At 41.1% G+C, this 25,226-nt stretch overlaps 2 protein-coding genes and 1 pseudogene across 5 annotated transcripts in view; 1 reads left to right on the top strand and 2 right to left on the bottom strand.

The window, feature by feature from the left end:
* HPS3 (HPS3, biogenesis of lysosomal organelles complex 2 subunit 1) overlaps positions 1–25,226 on the top strand; it is a 42,382-nt gene that overhangs the window by 5,791 nt on the left and 11,365 nt on the right. For all 3 annotated transcript variants that reach the window (XR_001918157.1, XR_001918156.1, XM_013965835.2), the window contains exons 2-13: positions 2,953–3,444; positions 4,246–4,417; positions 4,517–4,602; positions 7,960–8,152; positions 11,118–11,199; positions 13,702–13,856; positions 15,508–15,616; positions 19,504–19,685; positions 20,756–20,936; positions 22,115–22,348; positions 23,315–23,500; positions 23,834–24,022. Coding sequence is in view for 1 of the 3 variants with exons in the window: in XM_013965835.2 (XP_013821289.2) it covers positions 2,953–3,444; positions 4,246–4,417; positions 4,517–4,602; positions 7,960–8,152; positions 11,118–11,199; positions 13,702–13,856; positions 15,508–15,616; positions 19,504–19,685; positions 20,756–20,936; positions 22,115–22,348; positions 23,315–23,500; positions 23,834–24,022 (2,261 nt within the window). In the remaining 2 variants the exon portion in view is untranslated. The remainder of the gene's footprint in view (positions 1–2,952; positions 3,445–4,245; positions 4,418–4,516; positions 4,603–7,959; positions 8,153–11,117; positions 11,200–13,701; positions 13,857–15,507; positions 15,617–19,503; positions 19,686–20,755; positions 20,937–22,114; positions 22,349–23,314; positions 23,501–23,833; positions 24,023–25,226) is intronic.
* LOC102172764 lies at positions 16,270–17,516 on the bottom strand (annotated as a pseudogene).
* The window catches only part of CP (ceruloplasmin), a 60,533-nt gene continuing 58,882 nt past the window's right edge, over positions 23,576–25,226 (bottom strand). For both annotated transcript variants that reach the window (XM_018049097.1, XM_018049103.1), the window contains one exon: positions 23,576–24,019. The gene's annotated coding sequence lies outside the window, so the exon portion shown is untranslated. The remainder of the gene's footprint in view (positions 24,020–25,226) is intronic.

The raw sequence follows: 25,226 nt of genomic DNA, 5'->3' as shown, positions 1-25,226 counted from the left end.
TCTGCGGGATCTCAAAAGGGTCGGACATGACTGAGTGACTAAACAACAACCAGGATCTCTGGGGAGAAGATAGATGCAGGATTCATGTCTGTGGCATTAAAGGAACCAGCATCAGGAGAAGGTTTGCCTGTCTTGAAGCCAGGCTCAGTCCAGAGGAGAGGGGGTCTGGCCAGCCCACTGAGTGTCTTCAGAAAAGGGCTGCCCCCACTTGCTTGCTGCATCTGTCTGTGGGAAGCAATTGTGCTAACCACAGCATTTCAGTGTCAGTTCATTGGAGGAAGGCTTGTTTACATAGTAATGTCTAGCATTTAGTGAGTTCTCTATTTGAAAGAACCTTGACTTCTCCCCTCCAACCCAGAAAGTTCTAAAGATTAAAAATTTAATTTACCACCTGCCGCCCACCGACCGCCCCCCCCGCCCCCACCGCCAAGGGCTGCCGTCTGTGGGGTGGCACAGAGTTGGACACGACTGAAGTGACTTAGCAGCAGCAAATAGAATATGTAAGAGTGTGTTTATGTAGTTTGACACATGCAAGAGACTGTTTAAACAAGTCAGGAAACACAGAAGCCAAGGCGGAAAAGATACATATCTGGTTCCATATGGTAAAAGATGTCAGACAAAGTCAAACCATAGCAAAGTCAGAAGTCAAACTACAGACTACCAAAAGTGATTTGCTTTTCATGGCCAGCAAAGGATTAATATCCTTTTTACCCAGAGAGCTGCTATTCCTTGATAAGAAAAACCAATACAATAATTTTAAAAAGTGGATAACTTGTAGAAGAGAAACTGTACATGGCTGCATAAACATATAACAGCTTTATAAGTGGTCTGGAAAATATAAATGATATTTATATCCATGAGAGTCTCTATTTCCTCCATCATGTTGAGTCATTGCTGGTGAGGATGTGGGGGAACAGGGCTGTTTAAGCAGCACTGGTGGAAATTTGAATCTGTAATATGTAATTGTGTTTGTAATCTGGCAATATCTATTAAATTTTAAAATGTACTGACCCTTTGACTGATTGTCTTACTTTTGAAAATCTACACCATTGAAATTAACACTCCAGTATTCTTGAGCTTCCCTTGTGGCTCAGCTGGTAAAAAATCCTCCTGCAATGCAGGAGACCTGGGTTTGATCCCTGGATTGGGAAGATCCCCTGGAGAAGGGAAAGGCTACCCACTCCAGTATTCTGGCCTAGAGAATTCCATGGAATTTATAGTGTAGTCCATGGAGTCGCAAAGAGTCGGACACTACTGAGCAGATTTCACTTTTACTTTCACGTAAATATGTAGGTATAGGCCTATTTATTACAGCAAAGACTATAGTGGCAAAAACAAAAATGGAAATTTGGGGTTAGCCAAAAGGATTGTTTGGGTTTTTCTGTAAGACACTGTAGAAAAACCCGAACAAAGTTTTTGGTCAACCCAGTACTTAAATGTAGTATATCAGTAGGGGGACTGCTGAATAAATTATAACACAGGTATATACAGGATGGATATTTTGCAGATATTGAAAAGAATGTTAGACATCCATGTATCTACCCTGGAGGGAAAAATATGGAAATCTTGATGATAAATTGGTAATTTTTAAAAATCATTTTATTATTTTTATTTTATTTTTAAAATTTTTACAATGTGTTGCTTTCTGCTGTATAACAATGTGAATCAGCCATAATTATACATATATCCCCTCCCTCTTGAGGTCATTTTTTAAGTTGCAGGTTGTTAAATATATTTAATGTAATTCCATTTAATTAAAAGCAAGAATGACAAACTACCACTCTGTGATCTATGTTTCTATGAAAGAAAGGTTTAGAAGGACACGTACCAAGCTGTGTGTATTAACGCTGGCCCCTCATGGATTGGACTGCAGGGGAGAGATCATTCTGTTTTTCATTTTGTATCTCTTCATCACTTTGACTTCTCACAATAAACAACTCCAAAATTACTTTGTAATTTAGAAAATCCAGGAAAATCAACAATTAAGGGAAAACTGGCTTGGATTGAAATTTTACTTGGTATATGTGGCTTTATGCTATTTCTCAGAGTTGACATGAAAATATGACTTGTGGGGATGGGAGAGGTAGCAGTATATATTCTGCTGATCTCTTCAGAGTTCCTTATACCTAATTTTAGCATCACTCTGATATCAAACTCTTTATGTCAGGAGAGGTTTGTTCAAGCTGTAAATTCAGAGCTACAATAACTTGTAGAGCTATCATAGGAATTAGTCATAGAATTTCTCGGTAAGCTACATGAATATTTAACAGGTCGTCTTAAGATACTGTTTTCCAGGTGGCTCAGTGGTAAAGAATCCCCCTGCAATGCAGGAGGCATAGATTCGATAGCTGGGTAGGGAAGATCCCCTGGAGAAGAAAATGGCAACCCACTCTAGTATTCTTGCCTGGGAAATGCCATGGACAGAGGAGCTTAGTGGGATACAGTCTGTGGGGTTGCAAAGGAGTTGGGCACGACTTAGCAACTAAATAAGAAAACATTAAGATGGGGTGAGATTGTATTTCAGAACCTAAATAAATGCCTATTGTCAGTTAAAAATACACCCAAGATCCTGTTACTTAGAGTTCTGTTCTCTTGTTCAGTCACCAAGTTGTGTCTGACTCTGCAACTCCATGGACTGCAGAACGCCAGGCTTCCCTGTCCTTCACCATCTCCTGGAGTTTGCTTAAACTCATGTCCATTGAATCGATGATGCCATCCAACCATCTCATCCTCAATCACCCCCTTCTCCTGCCCTCAGTCTTTCCCAGCATCGGGGTCTTTTCCAGTGAGTCGGCTCTTCACATCAAGTGGCCAAAATGTTGAGCTTTTGGTTCTAGTCAATCTTTAATTCAACCATTCACATTAGGATTCTGTTTTAGTTCCTTTTCATGATGCAAGGTAAGTTGTGGTTTCTAATTAGAAATTCTAAGTGTAATCTTATTTCCTTCTCAGGAGATTATTTGGTAGCAATCGAAGAGAAGAACAAAGCTACATTCCTGCGTGCTTATGTGAACTGGAGAAGTAAAAGGACTGAAAACTCCCGAGTGTGTATCCGGATGGTCGGGCATGACATGGAGGCACCCTTCAGCGAAACCTTCAGAGAGCAGATGTCTGTTGTGGAAATGCCGCTTTCTGAGGCCCCCCTGTGCATTTCCTGCTGCCCTGTGAAAGGAGACCTTCTTGTTGGCTGCACCAATAATTTAGTCTTATTTAGTTTGAAGTATCAGATAATTAATGAAGAATTCTCAATTTTGGACTTTGAACGTTCTTTAATTATCCACATAGATAACATCACCCCTGCTGAAATTTCTTTTTGTGTTGGGTATGTCGCTGTCATGTCAGAGTTAGAAGTCTTAATCGTAAAACTGGAGTCAGACCCCAAAAACAGAGAGAGTGTTAACCACCATCCACGGAAGACCACCAATCCCATGAAACAGGCAGAAGGTAAATAATGAATTTAGCTTACTTTCTTGTTTGGAGTATAGAGAAAAACCCTTATTTCTGGCAGTCTCGGAAAGGCTCTAGTATGTATATTGCCAGGCCACCTTATTTATGATGTGGTTGCTTCCCTGGTGGCTCAGACGGTTAAGAATCCACCTACAATGCGGGTGACCTGGGTTCAATCCCTGGGTTGGGAAGATCCCTGGAGAAGGAAATGGCAACCTGATCCAGTATTCTGGCCTGGAGAATTCCATGGACAGAGGAGCGTGGCAGGCTACAGTCCATGGGGTCACAAAGAGTTGGACATGACTGAGCGACTTTCACACAAATAGATGTTCCTAATACATGGGACTTGGGTTTATGATCTGGCTGTCCGTATCTTTTCCTGTAGCATGTGATGTATTCTGTAGCACATAAATGTATTTCAACATATATTTGTCATTAAAAATAATGAAACATCTGCTAGAGGAGCAGTTTCTAAAATTCCAGTCCTCATATTTACTAGTCGAATGACCTTGGGTTAGAAATACCATCTCTGAGTTTCTGTTTCCTTATGTATAAAGTGGGTATGATGATCATGTCCTGACTTACTTTGTCAGTTATGAGGAAGGAATGAGCAAGTGCTAAGACATTTCAAAACCATAGTGCCTTATAAATACATGGGATGTATGTGTATAAATACTGTATTTAATTGGTGGTATTTATTTATACTGTATTTAATTTATTTAATGTGGTGAAATCTAATTGGGTTTCAGAAATTACTTGGAGTTACTGCATAATTTTCTTCAATTTTAATTTTTTAAGGCATCAGTAATGAAACTTCACAGCTTGAGTCAGATGATTTTGTTATCTGCCAAAAGCCCATGGAACTTCTTGGTGAAAAAAGCAAACAGTCAGGAATATCTGTTACACTGGAGTCAACGGGATTAGCTGATGAAAAAATAAAGTATTTCCACGTTCGGCACCTGCTCTATAGGTACTAGATAGCTTTTTATTCACCAGCAGTTAATATATATTTACTGGCTTAATGCAACGGAAATTAGATCTCCTCTCCTCTGTCTCTCTGAATTCACAGACGTTTCGCTCCTGATATTTCTTGCTGTCTCTTGTCTGATGACGTCAGGTTGCATTCACTTCAGCTTCTACCCATTTACCAAACAGGTGAGTATGAGAGTGCTGCAGTGCAGTGAGCTGGAAAGGCACTGGGCAGAGTGGGGAGTCCGATGTGAGTAATGGGTTAGGTTTCTCTGAGTTTCCCTGTGGCCTTAGACAGATTCCTTAGCAAATAACAGTGAATCCACAAAGTGGAAATCATGTCTGCCAGGAGAAGCCATGGAGAGGAAATGCCTGACAAAACCCATTTCTCTTTCTGAAATGGTCAGTAGGCCCCCAAAAGAAAATCAGGGCCCTGTTATAGCTGAGGTTCATCTGGGTTCCAGCTGGGTCATTTGGCAGAGCTGCTAATGATGGCTTTGTAAGCCAGATGGGAAAATGTGGGCTGGATGGAAATTCACTTAAGAGCAATGGTTTCCAGCCTCGCTGCACATTGGCCTTACTTGGATGCTTTTTAAAACACTGATGCCCAGTCTCAACATACTGGAGAGTCTCTTTTTTAGACCATGCTTTGCAGCATATGGGAATCTTAGTTCCCCAATCAGAGATCAAACCCATGCCCCCTTCCCTGGGAGCATAGAGTCTTAACCACTGGATGGCCAGGGAACTCCCCATACTGGAGATTCTGACTTAATTGGTCAACTGATGCCTGAGCATCAGTATTTTTTTTTTTTTTTTGAACTTTTTAAAAGGTAGTTTAATTTAAAATTAAATTTTAAATCCCACTGCATGGCATGTGGGATCTTAGTTCCCTGACTAGGGATTGAACCTGTGCCCCCTGCAGTGGAAGCACAGAGTCTTAACCATTGGACCACCAGGAAAGCCCCAGGGCATCAGTGTGTTTTAAAACCTCCCCAGAAATATAATGGGCAACCCAGATTAAGAATCATTATTGAATTCTGTACTTAGTGCCGGCCTGCTTCACATGTTCAGGTGATGGCTACGGAAAGGTGTAAATATTACTCTGATTAAACTTATACATTTTTTTTTTTTCTTGTAGTGACCGTGTATTGAGTACCTACTGTGTTGGGTCTTGTGCTGAATACTAGGGCTCCTGTAATGAGCAAAAGTAGGCAAAGTACTTGCACTCATGGAGCTTATTGTCTTGTGGGGGGAAGCAGGCCTGAATGGAATGAACATTAGAGGGAGTATACAGTTACACACTGATGGGAGTGCTCTGTGAGAAGAATCCTGCCTTGAGCATGTATAACAAAGGATCCTGACCTCACTGGGGGTCAGGGAAGGCTTCCTGAGAAAGAGGATCTGTAGAATGAATGGGGCTGATTGGTGGGCAGGTTTGATTGTGGCCAATGCAGAGTCTTTGCTTGAGGAACTGAAAAGCCAGGGAGAGGGAGGTATAACACAAGGCAGGAAATCAGAGGGCCCTCAGCCACCTTAGAGGGTTAGCTGTTATCCAGGGGTTTCCCACAGCACCCGGAACAAAACCCCAAATCCTCTCCATGGCCTGCATTACCCTGACCCTGAGCTCTTTTTGTCCTGCTCACCCTCTTGGGCTTTTGTGTGCTGCTAGGTTACACCAAGCTCACTCAAGTCTAAGATCTATTGTTTACTCTTCCAGTGCTCAGAACATAGTACTTCCCTCAGAGCTTGCGAGAGTAGTGTCTTCAGCTCACAGCTCAAGTATCACCTCGCCACAGAGGACTTCCCCGACTTCTCAGTTTAAACTGTTCCCTCCTTGCACACTGCAGAGTTTATTCTCCACCCCGGTCCCCCTCACTAGAACGAATGCAGTTACTCTGTCTTGTGCGCTGTGGTATCCCCGGAACCCAGAACAGTGGCGTGTTGTAGGTGCCTGATGGATGTTTACTTAGTGGATAGATAAGGGGTTGGGCAGTGCCCATGTGAGCTGGGCCCTGATGGATAAGTAAAATTTTTAGAAGATAAATTTTTTTTTTTTTTAGAAGATGGAGATTCTGGTAAGATTCTACCTCAGGGAAAGCAACATGTAAAAGATCATCATGTATGTTTGGAGATAAGCGAGCAGCTCTCTGTATGATTAGAGCACAGATGTGTGTATGAAAGAAGAGGAAGTAGAAACTGGATCAGTTGTCTTAGGCCAATTGTGGAGAGTATAGTAATTGGATTTTCTTTTTTTTTTTTCTGTAGGTTCTCATTAGTTATCTCTTTTATACATTCTTCTGTTATTAATGTATCCTTGAAGGGCATCAATCAGAGCTATATTAAAAAAAAAAAAAACTTTGATTATGAAAAGTTTCAGGCACACAGATACAGAAAAATAGTACAGTGACCCCTAAGGTCCCCATCACACAATTTCAACAGTGTTGCCTTGTAATCACCTCCTGCCCTGTGCCAGATTGTTTTGATGCAAACCCCAGAGCTTATACCTTTTCATTTATAAATATTTCAGCATATGTTTCTAAAGGAAAGGGATTCTTGTGTTTAAATAAAAACCCCAAATGTCATTTCACATTTTTAAGAAATGGCTTGATATCATTCAATACCCATCAGTTACTCAAATTTCCCTGATTGTCTACATTTTTTTTTCTGCAATTTATCAGATTCCAAGAAAGGTTCTATACCTGCAGTTGGCTCCTATGTCTTTTATGTCTCTCTGCTATATAGGCTCTGCCTTCCTCTCTCGTTTCTCTTTGAGGGTTAGTTAGCAGGAAACTGGACTATTAGTACAGAATTTCCCACAGTCTGAATTTTGCTGACTGACTCCCCACAGTGTCATTTAACATGTTCCTGTATCCCCTATACTTCCCTGTGATCTAAAGCTGTACTGTTCAGTATGGTATCTGTTTGTCAGTATTGCTGTCGAGCACCTTGAAGTGTGACTAGTCTAAATTAAGATATGCTTTAAGTGTAAAATTCACACTAGGTCTTAAAGACTTAGTACAACAGAAAAGAATATAAACTGTCTCGTTAATTTTTTATTGATTATGTATAAAAATGATAATATTTTGGATATGTTGGGTTAATATATTTTTAAAATCTTGCCTGTTTTTATTTTTTAAAGACCAATTACTAGAAACTTTGCAGCACATATATGGATCATATTTTATTTCTATTGACAGTGCTGGTCTAAGTCTTGATCAGATGAGGGTGATTTTTTTTTTTTTTTTTTGGTAATGCAAATAGTCTTGAGTTCTCTTAGAAGTACGTGGTATCAGGTTGGCTCTTTTTTGTGATATTAACAACTATTGATGATGATTACCTAGATCTGTTAATTTATTAGGGTTTTCAAAATGTTGATATTCTAATTATATCACTCTTTTTTCATTTTTTTACTGGCATTCTTATATAAGCACCTAAGCAACTCTTTGGTTATCTGTTTATAGATGTTTTTACACAGAAAAGTCAAAATATTGGTTCCTTTTATTTACTGGTTTCATGGTTTGTTTGTTGTTTTTTTGCATGCAGGGTCTCTTACTTCTGATAGAAAAAATTCGTCTCAGGAAAAAGTGTTGCTGAGTCTGTTTTGTTTTTTCTCATTACCTCATGTGGGCTACCTGTACATGATTGTCAAATCTGTTGAATTAATGTCGGTTTACCAATATCCCGAGAAATCTCAGCAGGCGGTGCTTACCCCACAGTTTCTGCATGTCATCACAAGGTATGTCCCAGTCCCTTGCTGGCTTTTGAGTCACTTATTTCTCTGTAAATTCCTGAGGTGCTTTCTAAATCTTTAAATGAAAATTATGTGAACCAGTGGATAGCACTATAAATTAATGATACACACCTGGGGTGTGAAAGTGAAGTTGCTCCGTCGTGTCTGACTCTGTGTGACCCCATGGACTGTAGCCTACCAGGCTTCTCCATCCATGGGATTTTCCAGGCAAGAGTACTGGAGTGGGTTGCCATTTTCCTTCTCCAGAGGATCTTCCTGACCCAGGGATTGAACCTGGGTTTATTTTATTTATTTATTTTTTAAATAATGGCTCATAACTGCCTTTTCAACATCAGAGATTTAAATTCTGGTTTGCCTTTGTTTTGTTTTCTTAAACTGGATGGGGATCTTTCTAAGAACGGGTAAGGTTCTTCATGAGGGAAGATGTTCATAGGGAATTCTAATGAAAAGTCAGTGGGGGCTCTTGACAACAGTCACGGCATCTCTTCAGTTTTAGGTTTCCTAAAGTTTTTTTTTTCACTGCTGTCATATCTTTTCTATGTGAGTTGAGTTCATTGATATGGTTTTGGACTGTAAAGGGTCCAGAAAGCCTGCCTGATTCTACCCTCTGAGTAGTGTAGATTGGGAGAGAGTCCAGAGGTTGGGGTTGGTCAGGCTCATGTGGCTAATCGGTGGTGAGTGTCTTCTGAGGTGCCTTATCCTCCTAGTAAGCTGGCATGTAAACTGGGTTCCTGAATTTAATCTCATTTCCTTTTATCTCAGCAGCTAGTAATGCTTGTGGTTTTATTTCCTGTTTTTTTGAGTTCAGGTTCTAGGCAAGGCACTGCATTGAGCCCTCTGGCCAACCAACCATGAGTAAGGCGCAGCCTCTGCTTTATGCAAACAGCAACGTAAGAGAGGATGAAAGACACGTACAAGGGACACAAACACTAGGAGATTTGTGAAAAATGTCCTCAGACTACATGGAAGTGTCGTAGGCTATGGGAAGAGAGAAATTACTTCAGCCAAGTCACACGGGCAAGGTTTCTGTGTTGCAAGTGAGGCCTGAAGGCTAGTTAGATTTGACAGATAGAGACTGAAAGTGAAGAGCGTTCCAGATAGAGGGGAGGCTACAAGCAAAGCTATGTCCAGGTTTCTTGGAGTTTCTGATAAGTAGTTGCATAGGACAGTGCTTTTTTTGTTTTTCCCGATTGAGTGGTAATATCAAAATCTCCAGCAGGTGCTGTGGTGTATTTCACACAACACAGGACCCACCTGAAGATTCTGGCACCCCCTCCCAGTGGGGATGCTCCCCTCTCTGCCTACTCTCTGGCATGAGGAACAGTGTAGACATCTCTGGTCTTTTCAGTTTCCAAAGGGTTGTGTAGTAATGTCCTTTAAATGTAAAGTTGCTGAAACAAAAATGGGGAAAATAGTGCCTGAGAGGGAACTTGGGGCTTTGGAAATTAAGGAATTTTTTTAGATTTTGAGCAAAGGAAAGGATGTGAATAGAGCATTACTTTAGGAAAATGGATGGTAGCCACAGTGGAGGATGGCTTGAACATACTAATGAGCTATTGGGATAGTTCAGTGAGGATAGTGAGGGATTGTATTTGGGCAGAGCAGTAGCAGTGAAAAGAGAAGGAAGCATGGAGAGGAGAGACTTATAGGACTTGATGTCTAGTGGGATACTGGGGATGGAGGAGACATGAGAAAACCCATCAGTTTTGAGCCTGCTTTCTTTTTTTATTTTTTAGACTTTTTTTGTGGGGGAGGGGGGATGTGTATCATTTTTAAAATCTTTATTGAATTTTTTATAGTATTGCTTCTGTTTATGTTTTGGTTTTTTGGCTATAAGGCTTGTGAGATCTTAGCTCCCTGACCAGGGATCGAACCTGCACCCCCTGCATTGAAAGGTGGAAGTCTTAATCCCTGGCTGCCCAGGGAAGTCCCGAGCCTGCTTTTCTGAAAGACTGGAGGCTGGTGTGGTGTGGGGCAAAAGAAAAGTTTGGTTTAGATATTGGAGTTTGAGGTGCTTAGGGAGTATCAGAAGGAAACCTATCAAGGTTTTTGTACACAGGCACTTACTGTGAAGTCTCCAGATTGCTTTGCTGTGCAGAATGTAGCCTGGAGTTGTTAAAAGAGGAGTGTGAAGAATGAGGAGACCTGGGTCTGATTTGATTTCCATTCTCCAAAGAGGACTTGGACCAACCATGTACTTTGCAGGCTCTAGTCTTTAAAAACAAGCTTCTGGACTACATGATTCTGAAGATTCCTTCAGAGAATTTGCCTAACCTAAGTGTGTTGCCCAGCACAACCCAGGCTGCATTTCATCCTGAGATAATAATAAAGTTGGGTTCTAACCTTGGCTTTGATAGTCACCTGTCTGAACTTTGGGCAGGTTCCCTAGCCATCATTTTATAAATAAAATAAGGGTATTGACCCAGATCCATGGTTCTTAACTAGGAGTGTGTGTCACACCAGGAGCTTTGTAGAAATATACATGTCTAGACTTAGCCCCCGTGGGCTTCCTTGGTGGCTCAGATGGAAAGGAATCCACTTACAGAAAGGGAGACCTGGGTTGGGAAGATCCCTTGGAGGAGGGCATGGCAACCCACTTCAGTTTTCTTGGCTGGAGAATTCCATGGGCAGAGGAGCCTAGTGGGCTACAGTCCATGGGTCACAAAGAGTCTGTGCGACTGAATGACTAAGCACAACACAGATTCAACCCCAGAGGTTATGATTTGGTAGGGGTGCAGTGGGGACCAGTTATGTGTTTAAAAAAAGCACTCCATAGGATTTCTGAGGTAATCTTCTTGTTCAGAAGCAGCCTAACTTGTCAGCGCTCGATGAGTACTGGGGTGTTCAGCCACCCGCCTTGTCGCTCCGTGGTCCTGTGACATCCTCCCAGCAGTGGGCGTGTTGGTTCCTGGCCTCCGCGTTGCTCAGTGGCCTTTCTCCTCTTCCTCAGTAACAACCTGCAGTGTTATACAGTGCGGTGCAGTGCGGCGGCCGCGAGGGAGGAGGACCCGTATGTGGACACCACCCTGAAGGTCAGAGCTGGCTAATGACAGTGCAGCCTAAAGATCAAACATGAGTGCTTGCAAATTTCGCTCTTTGCGTCTAAGCTGGGCGGACATTAAAGTCTTGTTTGTTCAGTTAGAGCTTTGGGATGTAAAATGGTAAGCATTTTGCAGTTTGTGGTTTAGATGGTAATTTTTAAGATTACTTTGAAAACATGTCATTCAGAATTTAGATATAATGCATGTTTTTAAAATTTGGTAAAGAATATGTATAGTGTAACTTCATAGAGGGCACATCACAACTATAGTATACTACAGTTTTATTCATTTTGATAAGAAGTATTGGTGTTGGCAGTTGTATAGAGCTATTAAAACAGTTCAGAAATCTGTATGTCTAAGAGCACAGAAGTGAATGCATGCATTCAGATGATTTATTTATACCATTATTGGATATACTGATAATTCTTTTGTCATTTTACAAAGCCTTCAACAAGTGTTCTGTATTTCCATAGTTTTGATCTAGTGTTATTGATATTCTAGATCAGTAACCTCGTTTTTAGTGAGAAGTAATCTGCTTAGTCTCTGAAAAGCTTTTGATCACCAAATAGACAATTTTATGATGAAACTCTCTATTTTCCGACCTTGAATTTTTGTTCTCAGAAATGCGCTGATGGTTTGCATCATGTTCATCATGTGCAGTTTCACCTCTGAGATGGGTATTTGTTATGCATATCCATGCTTCAGGGAACCCCCAAATCATGATGGCCTCTGTTCACACATTATTGTCCATCTGGCACCCGGAACACCTTCTTCTGGAAAAATGAGTGTCCAGTGATGATGGTGTTTAGTGTGTAATGTGTCTGAGACACTTTTCCACTATCACTGTCACCCAAATTGTGTGCTACCTTTTTCTGGAAATCACATCCAAGTTCTCTTTTCTTCTGTGGGCTGCCTGTCACATTCTGCTGCTGACAGGCTTACTGCCTACCTTCAGCCTCTTGGGAAATCAGAATCACAGCTTTCCCATGCCCTTCTGTTTGTGTTTAAGATACACACATAGCCTTTTCAAGAGATTACTTTAAAAATAATGGTTATGTCCCTAGTACCCATGGCAAGGTGACAGCCTCTTTGTCTCTTGCTTCCTCTCTCTCCACCCCATCTTGCCTTGTGTTTTGTTTTAAACATCAGGAAGACCGAGGCTTGTGTAGGTATGATGGTGGAGTGAGGGGTACATAACACATTGAGGCGGCATCAATCTGCATTTGAAAATAAATCTCAATTCCAGGCCTTCTCATAGTCTCATAAAACCAGAGGGAAGAAACACAGAAGAGAGAAAGGGAGAAAAGAGGGGAGATGGGCAGCTAGTAGAGGACGCTGCCCCTGAGGCTAGTCCTTGAAGGTGTCAGAGGGAAGGACAGTGATAGTCACACCTCCTGGCTCCCCCTTCCCTGCACATCCACCACCCTGAAATCCTAGATGCCCCTGAACGGAGCACGCCGTCATTTTGCTCCCTTGCTGACTCAGGCTTTGGAAGCTGTGGTGTCTGAGAAAGGTTTCACAGCCTCAGAGAGAGGGCCATAATGCACGCTATCTTTATTTCCCTTTCCCCTGAGACTCTGGCTCAGCATCACCAAGGCCACCTTAACTATTCATAAGTGAAGTGAAAGTGAATTCGCTCAGTTGTGTCCGACTCTTGGCGACTCCATGGACTGTAGCCTATCAGGCTCCTCTGTTCATGGGATTTTCCAGGCAAGAGTGCTGGAGTGGATTGCCATTTCCTTCTCCAAACTATTCATAGGAGTGACAAAAACAGTTGGAGGGTTATCCCCATGCACTTTGTACAAAAGGGACAAGGAAGATGACTTTGGAATTGAAACACCATTAATGGAGGAGCCAGGGAGACCTGGCAGCCTCATTTTGTGCATCCCAGAAAGAGCTCCTCAGTTAGCTTCTTATCCATTCTGCTTGGGTGAATGTTTGCTTACAAGGACAGGAGCCTGTCTGCTGGTCTAGGGTTTCCTCCAGTTTGCCTGGCAAACCTCCAGCCTGTTAGCCATTCTAGGCAGTGTTCGTACCTGCAGAGCTAACGGGCCATCTGAATGTGCCTGCATTTCTATACACCCATCCACTAAGAAACCTTTTTATGTATTTTACGAGCAGTAGAATGCCCTTTTATAGTGTCTGATTTTGACTAAAAGCCCATTTGAAGGTACCACCTGAGCCAGGTGGGGATTCCCTGTTAGTGGGGATTCCCTGTTAGTGGGGATTCCCTGTGTGGCAGTAACCCGCTCAGGGCAGGGCTCCTGGAGGCTGTCTGCTTTCATCAAGTCAGGGTCAGCACATACTATGGGGCTCTTTGGCGGACATATGAAAGAGATAGTCAGTTATATAGTTTAGATAAGATAGCCTCTTGCTCTGATAGGAATAGGAATTTGGATTATTTGAGTAGTGGGGAGAGACAGGAAAGTAGAGATTGTAGTTTTTGAAGTTCATGCACTTCATTGGCTAAATTTGTGAATTTTTCCTTATTAGGCTTGCCCACCTATCAGTATGGATGTCTGTGCTTTAAGAATACAGCTTTTCATAGGCTTGAAAGCCATCTGTCACTTTAAAAACCACGTTGTACTTCTGACCAAGGCAGACCCTGAAACCGTTCCAGAGAGAAGAGAGTCACCCAAGAGGTTTCTGTAAGCATGCCCATCACCCCCAGATATCCTTGCCAAAGTTTCTGGAATGAATTGTGTTACTGGTATATTTTGTGTACATCTTCACTAATCTTTTTAAATCAAAAATTTGAATGATCAGATGGGTTTTCTAGGTGTTCTTTTTTCAGAGTAACAAAAGAAGGTTTAATGTTCTTTATAATATCCTTTGTAATTGACTGTGAGCTTTCAGAAGAAAATAAATTATAAAACTGTTTCAGTAAAAATCTGTGGTATTGTATAATAAGAATTTAAAGGACATGTTTTTCTGTGTAATTAATGAGCGAGATCGAGCCTGTTAGGCTAATCGAAACTACAAGGCTGTTTATTATTTTTCTTCCTTGACCTTTCGGTGGCAATATTTTTATCCAAAGTTTTTTTTTTCTGGTATTTCAACTTGAAAAGAAATTAACTAATGCATTTCTTACCTGCAAGCACATTTGTGATGTGTAAATTATGTGTTAATCTACCTTAAAATAAAAGTGCATTCTTCTAATCTTAGGTTAATTCTAACTTCAGTTTTCTGCTTTCACATTATTTGGGATAAAATGGTTAATTCCAAAGTGGTTATGCTTCTAGTCGATGTTTCCTAAGTTCCTGTGAACTTAGTGGTTGGGAATGCAATCTAATATGAACATTCTTCTATGGAAATTTTAAGTAGGAGAGAAAACTGTTGAGGGCAGGGGGTGAGGAACATAGAGTGTATTTCAAATCAAACACTGTAGTTTTTGCATTTTTGAGTTATTTGTGTCTGTGCTTTGTTCCACCAGCAGAAATAACCAGGTTGCCATGGGTAACTAGTCACCTAGAGTGTGCACAAAGTGGTCTAAAAATGACTGATCCTAAAAGCTTTCTGGCAAGAGGAAAAATAACTTGCAATCTTATACATTTGATGTCTTAATAGTATTATATTTTTTAAAATGGTTTAAAATTTTTAATTTATTTGAAAATTCATTTGGCCAAAACTTTGCATTTTAGAAAAGACTGCATACTATAGAAAATGCTTCGTACAGTGAAAACTGGAAATATGATAGTGCTTTAAGTTGACTTATAGTTCTGTGTTTTACATTTTCCCAGCAGCCCTGGCCTCACGAAGGCCACATGCTGGAGAGAGCCAGGTTGCAGGGATTTTCATGGCCAAGTCTCTGTTCTTTTTGAGAGGTCTTGCCTGTTCTTTGAGCTTATTGCCTATTTAAGAATACTTGTGGAATGAATTGGAAGTGATTGGTTGACCAGTCCACGAGAGTGTAGTACATGAACTGCTGTTAGGCCTATATAGTGTTGTACACTAATGTTCTCTAAAAATCTACTGTGTAGTTAAATCACCAAAGTGAAAGTGAAGTCGCTCAGTCGTGTCCAACTCTTTGCGACCCCATGGACTATAGCCTACCAGGTTCCTCCGTCCATGGGATTTTCCAGGCAAGAATATTGGAGTGGGTTGCCATTTCCTTCTCCAGGAGATCTTCCCAACCCAGGGATTGAACCTGGGTCTCCCGCATAAATCACCAAAGAAAATACTAAATGAAAATGGTATCAGAGTTACAATATTTTAGGTATCTGGTATTTACCATTTAAAATCGCCATTTATTAATAGCATGTCTTGTCTTACAATTCTTGTCCTTTGTTTTGCTTTTAGTTCTAGAAAAGGTACCAGTGTTAATCCCAAAACACCTCCTGTAGCTGAAGCTGGGTGGAATTTGTATATTGTGAATACGGTCTCACCAGTGCAACTGTACAAAGAAATGGTACTCCTTTCAGACTTCTTATGTGTAGAAGTTTAGAGTCTAATTGATCATTAGAAATTGATTCTAAGTATCACGCATTCAGAATGCCACAACCAGCCAGCTTCAAGGCTGTTACAGAGAACTGTATATCTTCACCTTCTTGTTTTCACAGCTCGTGACATTTGAGGATCTAAGAGAAATTCCCATCACTAAAATAAGACTCCCTTATTCATACCTACTCTCCTATGGGAATTGATTAGCCAGTCTAAACATAAATAGCCTTCAACCTTTACTTTGAACCCTGGCAAGAGAATCATGAAATGGAGCGGAAAGAAATCTCAGATCATATGTCTGTGTCTCACACTTCTTTGAAATATTAACAGATGGTCCTAGCATACCACGGCACTTGTAGTATTGTCCTGTGGGTATCTTTATTCCTTTTCTAAGAGTGACAGCTGTCTGCTTATCCCTGATGATTTTTATAAACTATTTTGAAATAATTTCAAATCTACAGAAAAGTTGCGAGAATAAGAATAGCACAAATAAAATCATTATATTCCCCACATCAATTTACCTGTAGTCAACAGAATCAACATTATACCACCTATGCTTCTATCTCTCTCTTTTTTTGTTTTTGATGTCTCATCTTATTTATTTCTGACTCTTAGAACATCTCATTTTTGACTGGATTCAGACTCAGAAGGAAAAGTTCTCTGAGAGGACAGCCTCCATCTCTTTCTCTCTCTTTTCAGATATTTTTATTTATTTATTTTTATTTTTGGCTCTGCTGGGTCTTTGATGCTGTGCGGGCTTTTCTGTAGTTGCAGCGAGCAGGGGCTGCTCTCTAGTTGGGGTGCAAGGGCTTCTCATTGCAGTGGCTTCTCTTGTTGTGGGGCACAGGCTCTAGGGCCTGCAGGCCTCAGTAGTTGGCGCCATGTGAGCTCAGTAGTTGAGGAACATGGGCTCAAGAGTACAGGCTCAGTAGTTGTGGTGCACAGGCTTAGTTGTCCTACAGCTTGTGGGATCTTCCTGGATCAGGGATCGAACCCGTGTCTCCCATGTTGGCAAGTGGATTCTTTTCCACTGAGCCGCCTGGGAAGCCCAGCCTCTGTCTCTTGACAGTCTGTTGCTGGTGTTTTTCTTTGGCCTCCTTCATTCTCTTGGCCGAAAGCTTAGGATATTCTGCAGCCTCTTCCATATATTTCTTAGTACACTGTTTCTTTGGAGCAGCACATCCACGTTTGTGCTGCAGAACACATGGAATAACAGGACAATGAATCTTGAGTGCTCTGGTCCTAGGTTCCTTACCTTCTTTGTTTAGCGGCTTTCTTACAACATACTGGCGGACTTCATTTTCTTAGGAGAGATTGAAAAGTTTTCGAGTTCTTCTAGTTCTTTTGGTCCCCAGGCGATGAGGCACAGTAGTATCAGGGAGTCCAAGAATATCCTTTTCCCTTTTTTTTTTTACAATGACCTAATTGAGAACACTCAGGTCAGCATCCACCATGCAACCCCATCAGACTTGCACTTTCTCCAGTCCTTCTTGGCTGTAACAGAAATGCCCCTTACTCAGCAGCAGGCAGACTCGGCCATGGGTCAAGACACCTTGCTTCATGGAGAAACCCTGTTTATCATTCCCAGCACTGACTGGGACCACATAGCCCTTCCATTCTTCACCCAGAGCCTCAGCAGCAACTTCTGTGGCCATAAGCTTCTCATAGAAGGTACGAAATTTTTGTTCATCATCCACTTCAATGAGCTTCTGGAAACCAGTGACCAGAAAGAGATGTTCAACTTCATTCTGAAGCCTCTCTCTCCCTTTTTGCACTCTTGTGCTTTCTAAATGCACAGTCATGCCTGCATATTTTCTTCTGATCCATTGGGACGTATATTGCATACATCCTGGCCCAATGCCCCTAAATATTTCAATGCATGTTTCCTAAGAATTTAGATATTTGCTTATACAATTATAGCACACACATGTGTTTCAGTAAATTTAACAATGACAATAATTTATCTAGTCTATGGTTCATATTCCATTTTTGTCGATGGATTCAGTAATGGCCTAGTAGCATTTCCCCCATCCTCTGGCCCAGGATCCAGTCTAGAAATCAAGTAATGTATTTAACTGTCATGTCTCTTTAGCCTCCTTTCATCCAAAATATGTTCATAGCCTTTGTTTTATTAAAAAAAACTTTTCTTGTTTTCTTTTTGTTATTGGTGAAGTATAGTTAATGTCCAGTATTGTAAGTTACAGGTGTAAACATATTGATTCACAATTTTAAAGGTTATAGCCTATTTATAGTTATTGGCTATATTCCCTGGGTTCACTTCAGTTCAGTTCAGTTCAGTCTCTCAGTCGTGTCCAACTCTTTGTGACCCCATAAATTGCAGCACGCCAGGCCTCCCTGTCCATCACCAACTCCTGGAGTTCACTCAGACTCGAGTCCATCGAGTCAGTGGTGCCATCCAACCATCTCATCCTCAGTCGCCCCCTTCTCCTCCTACCCCCAATCCCTCCCAGCATTAAAGTCTTTTCCAGTGAGTCAGCTCTTCACATGAGGTGGCCAAAGTACTGGAGTTTCAGCTTTAGCATCATTCCTTCCAAAGAAATCCCAGGGTTGATCTCCTTCAGAATGGACTCGTTGAATCTCCTTGCAGTCCAAGGGACTCTCAAGAGTCTTCTCCAACACCACAGTCCAGTATATTCTTGTAGCTTATTTATTTCATATGTAGTAGTTTGTACCTCTTATTCTTACTCCTTTATCTTTTCCTTCCCCCGCTGGTAACCACCAGCTTGTTCTCTGTAAGACTGTTTGTTTTTTGTTTTTTTCACTATTTTGTTGCATTTTTAGATTTCACTCTTTGTTTTATAACAGATAGGTTTGAAAAATATTTCTCCTCCTCCACCTTTTAAACATTTATTTTTCCATTTCATTTCATTTCGTTTTGTTTCTTCTCTCATGATTAGATTGAGGTTATGTGTTCTTGGCTGGGTTCTCTGGTGACTCAGACAGTAAAGAATCTGCCCGCCATGCAGGAGACCCAGGTTCGATTCTTGGGTCGGGGGCGTCCCCTGGAGAAGGGAATGGTTACCTCCTCCAATATTCTTGCCTGGAGAATTCCGTGGATAGAGGAGCCAGGCGGGCTGCAGTCCATGGGTCACAAAGAGTTGGGCCAGAACTCTGTGTAGATGCCGTTCCATCTTTCTCAGAGTTTCACGTGGGGAGGTGCAGAATATTCATTTGTCCTTCACCGGCAATGTTCACTTTGGTCATCAGGTGAAGGTTTTGCCTGATTTGTCCCTGGCATTTTAATGCTGATAAATTTATCAGCTTTGGCCTGTGTTTTCAGTCTTACTTAATTGAAAGTCTTAGACATCATCCAGATGATTTGCCTATTGGAGTCTAAAAATACTGATTGGCTCAGATTAGCTAGTGAAAATTTTTATAAGCCCACTATGAGTTATAGAATTAGATGTAGTAGAATCTAAATTCACCAATTGAAACTAAGATAAAGGAAGGATGCTCAATCTGAATTTGAGAAAGATTGAAATCATAGAACTTTAATAGTTAAGTCTTTCAGATATGTTCATTAGCTGTATCAAATTGTGATCAAATTATTGCTCAGTTAACAGTATCATTAGTATTACAGTACTAATTGCTTTCTCTGATGATTAACGTTGTTTAACAGAGTATCTACAATCATGTATGTGATAAATTGGCTCATACATTGTGGGGGAAAAGAAAGCCACTTTAGCCAAGCCTTATCAGAATGATAAATAACCACTTTTTATTTCTTAGGATGTAATGTGTTCAGATAGTAACTTTATAAACAACTTACAGACCTGGGAAACTTTGGGGCGATGTTTTCAGCATCATGAACTGCTTGCCTTCTTTGTGTATTAGGTAGACTACAGTAATGCCTACAAGACTGCAAAAACCCAGAGCTGCATCCACCTTCTCAGCGAGGCTCACTTGTTAGTGAGAGCGGCCCTGATGGATGCCAGTCAGCTGGAACCTGGAGAAAAGGCAGAGCTTTTAGAAGCATTTAAAGAAAGCTGTGGGTACCTTGGCGACTGCTACAGCAGGTTGGTGATGCTGCTTTGGAAGCTCATTAAAGAAGCCACCTGAAAAAAAATAAAGAAGCCACCTGAGCTTCAGGTGTAACTTATCAACGTTTCCACCTCCGGCAGTTCCCTGACAAATGGGACAACACATGAGGGGCTGTGATTTATTTACTCATTTATTCCACAGCACTTGTTGAGCACATCCTGTGTGCCAGGTGCTGTGCTAAGCTTAGAGAGATAAACATGACCTGTTCCTACTCAAGGACTTACAGTTTATTAGATGAGCAGTGTTTATGTCTCCTTCAAATTTAGAAATTTGAAGTTTCTTTTCAGGCCTTTGGGTGGTGGTGGGGCATGACCAATGACCTGAGACAACTGTATTACTCATCTATTGCCTATTAGCTTTGAGGCAGAGATCCTAGTTGGACAGTCTGTGATTTTAATCTTAGTAATCAATGGTTTTATAATGTCAGAAAAGGACACTAGGAAGAAGAATGATTTCTATTTTTGAGAATGATCTTTACAATTTTTTTTAATATAATTGTTTTAAAGGCTTATTTGAACCACGGGAGTCATAAATTAATGAAAGGCTTTTCCTACTTATGGTCTTCCCCTGGTGGCTCAGATGGTAAAGAATCTGCCTGCGGTGTAGGAGACCCAGGTTCAATCCCTGGGTCAGGAAGATGCCCTGGAGAAGGGAATGGCTACCCACTCCAGTATTCTTGCCTGGAGAATTTCACAGACAGAGGAGCCTGGCGGGCTGTAGTCCATGAGGTCACACACAGTCGGAGATGACTGAGCAACTACCACTTTCCTGCTTATAAACACCATTATTGTAGAGCCGCATTATGAATATTAAAATTCACTTGTTTCTCTGATTTTATTATGAGCAAGCAAAAAGAAGCTATATTAGTTAGAATGACTTCGCAGAACAAACCTTAGGAATTTGTTCCAGCTCCTATTGGCCACAGAAAAGTATTTGTGTCTTCTGGAAAGCATGATCTGGTTTATTATCAAATGTGTTAGACATCCAAACTTAAAATTGACAAATCTGAGGGGTTTTTTTTTTCCCCCCACTTCCTTCCCTTTAGGCTTGAAACCCCGCATTCCCACCTGGCCTTGCCATACTATAAGATGTCTGGTTTGTCTATGGCGGAAGTTTTGGACCGAGTAGACTGGGCAGTGGAGGATGGATCACAGAAATACGAGCGGGGATTAATCTTCTACATTAATCATTCACTTTATGAAAACCTGGATGAAGAATTAAGTGAAGTGAATACAACTTCCTGCTTAATTAAATCGAATATTTTTAACTTTTCACTTTAGCTGTTTATGCAATTCTGTTTAAAAAATTAAGTTCCCAGTATTTTCATTGGTAGCATAGTCTTTTTTCCTAAAAAAGGTAACTAGGGTGCACTTTTTCTTCATTAATAATACTCATAGAATTACAGCTTGAAAAAGAACTTAGAATCATCTTCTCATACTTTCTCATTACATAGACAGGGAGATGTGGTCCACTGTGCTTGAGTGACCTGCCCAGTGCATCAGTGGCATGTCTTTAGAAGAATGTCAGAGAACCTGGGCCTTGCCTGCCGCCTTCTCATCCACAGCCCTTTTCAAAACCCTAGTTGCTCCTCTCTCCAAGTGTCTAAAACTTTTTTATAAAATCCTGGCCCAGTGACATTTTTTAAGAATTGTTTTTAGCCCCTGGTGTATTTTTTTATGTTTTGGTTGTTCTGGGTCTTTGTTCCTGTTCAGGCTTTCCCTCGTTGCACTGTGCAGAGGCTGGCCTTTGTTGTGGTACATGGCCTTCTCATTGTGGTGGTTTCTCTCGTGGAGCACAGGCTCTTGGGTCCCTGGGCTTCAGTAGTTGCAGCCCTTGGGCTCTGGAGCATGAGCTTTGGTAGTTGTGCATGAGCTTTTAGTTGCTCCACAGCATGTGGGATCTTCCCAGACCGGGGATTGAAACTGTGTCCCCTGAGTTGCCAGGTGGCTTCTTATCTGCTGCACCACCAGGGACGTCCTCCCTTTTGTGTATTTTCAAATAGTTGAATGCAGATATACAGAGTTGGGTATTGTGATTTCAAATATTTTAAGGTTTTAAGAGAAATGAAATTTTCTTCTATAAATATTAAGTATATTTTGTACTAAGTAGTAATTCTTTATAATGGACTTTTGAGTGGCATTTAATCCAGTATTTGTTTTCTTCTTCTGAACACCTGTTAGTATTAGAAATACTGACCACAGCTTGGTACAAAGAGATCATTTTAGGTCACCTCAGATCTCCCATGCTATCATCATCAACTCTCTTTTTAAATCAAAACATAGTATAAAATTTTATATTAATTGGAATGTTGTATCTTGCTTTTTTATCCTTTTTTAATTTTTTTGCTGATTTTGTGCTTTCTATCGGCTGACTGACCTTTTATTTCTTGTTTTGCTCACCAAAGGAATTGTCAGCAAAAGTAGTTCAGATGATTTATGCGGCTGAGCCGAAGCAACTGCCACATATTCTCTGTAGTCCTTCTATGAAGAATATTGATCCTTTAACTGCCATAAAATATTTAAGGAAGCTGGAGACTTCTGGATTTTCATCAGTTTTAGTGACATTGGCCAAGGCAGCAATGGCTTTGAAAATGGGAGATCTTGACATGCACAGGGATGAAATGAAAAGCCATTCAGAGGTATGGCGCCGTACCTAGCATTAATAGTCAGCTAACGTAGGACCCGGTGGTCCTGAGGTGTTTAGCTTTTTTCTGGCTTCTGTGTAGCTCATTTTTCCTTAGTGGTAAAGGAAAATAGACTTAATATTGTATTAAAAGGAAGTGACCCAAAGTGGGAGTGCTTGGGCTTTGGATTTGGAAATGAAAAAGAATAATAAATGATAAATGGTAGCTAGGGGTATCCAAAGACTTTTCAACTTAGTGTCAGATTTATTCAGAGCACAGCGCTTGGTACTGAAGAGCATATAGGCTCTGCCCTAAGCTGACAGTGTGACGTGGCATGAGGAGGTGTGGGGTGTGTCCCTAAATACAGAACAGTGATATATAGTCAAGTACAGCAAGTGGGATGTTAACCTTGAGCCTTAGGCATCCAGCAGTTGAGAAGATCACAAATGACTGTGAAAGACTGGGGATTGAATGGTGGCTTCCCAGGTGGCTTCCCCCGGGAAGAGTGGCCCTGTAGGGAAATGAGCCAAAGAGATTAATCAGTCGAGGAAGAAATGAAGAAGTGACATTAGCTGAGTACTTATTGCTCAGGTGTAACCAAGAAGAGCAGGAGTTCTTTACTGCTGCACAAATGGCACATTTTGTTATGGTGAGGAGAGCAAGTCAACACTGACATGTCCTCTACTTTGAAGAGTAGAATTCTAGGAAGATGAACTTTCATAATTTTGAAGAATCCTAGATAGACATAAATTTAAAGCTGTCTATAATATATGACACTTTGATGCTTAACTATGTTAATAACGTCTAGGAAGACAGTTATTAATGATGTTCTTAGAATTGTGTTTGTAGTTAAATTAAAAATTGAGATTATAATAAATTGTTAATGGCTTATCAGTGAGTCTTGAATGCCATAGCATGTATTTCCAAGATGAATGTAATGTATATTCGGTTCCTAAATTTTGTTTTGTTTTTAATCTGAAGATGAAGTTGGTATGTGGCTTCATTCTGGAACCTCGGCTGTTGATTCAGCAGAGGAAAGGACAGATTGTTCCAACTGAGTTTGCAGTTCACTTGAAGGAGACTCAGCCTGGATTGCTTGTGGCTTCAGTCCTGGCCCTACAGAAGAACAACAAAATTGGTATTGAAGAAGCAGATTCCTTCTTTAAGGTTTGTCACTTTGAACATGTTATTTTAGATGGCCCGATGAAGTTGATGGGAAGTGAGGAGTAGAATAAGAGAAGCAAGTTTTCATTTGTTTATTGAAATACCAGACTTACACATAATCACTTAAATACAGGTTAAAAAAATGTTTCTTGAAAAATTCTGTTCATGCAACTGGAGTATATTAAAATGTTTAAATTGGCTTTTCCCATGGCACTAATGCTAGTGGATAAATTGTTGAACACGTGGTCCGCATGATGGAGTGCTTTTTAGACCAGCTGTAACTTGATCAGTGCTATATTTATCTGAGCTGTAGGGGCTTGTTTCACTGTTCTCAAGGTGCTTTGTGGTAAAGATGGAGACACGATCCCTCAGCTCTTAGTGGACTTTTGGGAAGCTCAGCTGGTAGCCTGTCTCCCAGATGTGGTGCTTCAGGAACTTTTTTTCAAGCTCACATCACAGTACATCTGGAGATTATCGAAGAGGCAGCCTCCTGACACCACACCATTGAGAACATCAGAGGACCTGGTAAGATAATGCAATAGTACAGTGAATCAAACTTTATGTACATTCCCTGGAGAAGGAAATGGCAACCCACTCCAGTATTCTTGCCTGGAGAATCCCATGGATGGAGGAGCTTGGTGGGCTACAATCCATGGGTCGAAGAGAGTCGGACACGACTGAGCGACTTCACTTTCACTTTCATACATTATGATAATGTCACTTATTTTTAACAGTATAACATCAAACATAATATTACCAGACTTTTAAATTTTATTATTTATTTAATTTTATTTTTGGTTGCACTGGATCTTCATTGCTGTGTGCATATTTGCTCTAATTGCGGAAAGCAGGGGCTACTTTCTTGCTGCAGTATAGGGGACTCTCACTGCAGTGGCATCTCTTGTTGTGGAGCACAGGCTCAGTAGTTGCGGTACATGGACTTAGTTGCTCCATGATATGTGGAATCTTCCTGGACCAGAGATCGAACCCATGTCCGCTGCATTGGCGGGCTGATCCTTATCCACTATACCACCAGGGAAGTCCTACCAGATTCTTTCTTTAAGCAGGAGTTAAAAACACACCTATAACTTGCCTGCGAGTGACATCCGCATTTGAAATTTTATATGCTAAGGAGCGCCTCCTACCACTCCTTTATCATTTCCTTGTAGTGGTACCTCAGTAGCCAAAGTGTGGGGAACAGGGCTTTCCCCCAAACCCATCTGCACGCCCTTAGGTGATGGTCATGAAGTAGAACGTGAGAGAAGAGACACCTGCAGACCTCCCTGCTGGGAGAGGAACTGCAGAAGCCCTGTGGGAGAGAGACTTCCTCCCTAGAGTTCCACTTCCTGTCGGCTGCACAGACTAGAACTCTTTTGCAGTCTGAGCCGCTCTGACAACTGCTCTTAGCTTCCTGTTCTCCTCACCCCCTTTACCCCTTATGGATGCAAGGCTAATGTGGATTTTCTTGAATAAGGGAGTCTTTATGGGAATTCTCTTCAGAACTTACGGAAGAGGTTTTGACTCCCAAGGAAAGTAGTAGAAATAAAAATCATTTTCAGTGTTACTGTTAACTTTATTTTTGGCCACGCTGCATGGCACACAGAGCTTGCCTGATCATGGATTGAACCCGTGCTCCCTGCAGTGGAAGCGCAGAGTCTTAACCACTGGCCCACCGTGGCAGTCCCTTATTAACTTTTTTTAAATGTAATTAGCTTAAAAGAAGTATTAC

This window comes from Capra hircus, chromosome 1 (assembly GCF_001704415.2).
Source record: "Capra hircus breed San Clemente chromosome 1, ASM170441v1, whole genome shotgun sequence".
In the NCBI taxonomy this organism is placed as follows: domain Eukaryota; kingdom Metazoa; phylum Chordata; class Mammalia; order Artiodactyla; family Bovidae; genus Capra; species Capra hircus.
The sequence above is the reverse complement of the archived record's forward strand: the minus strand, read 5'-3'. Positions and strand labels throughout refer to the sequence as shown.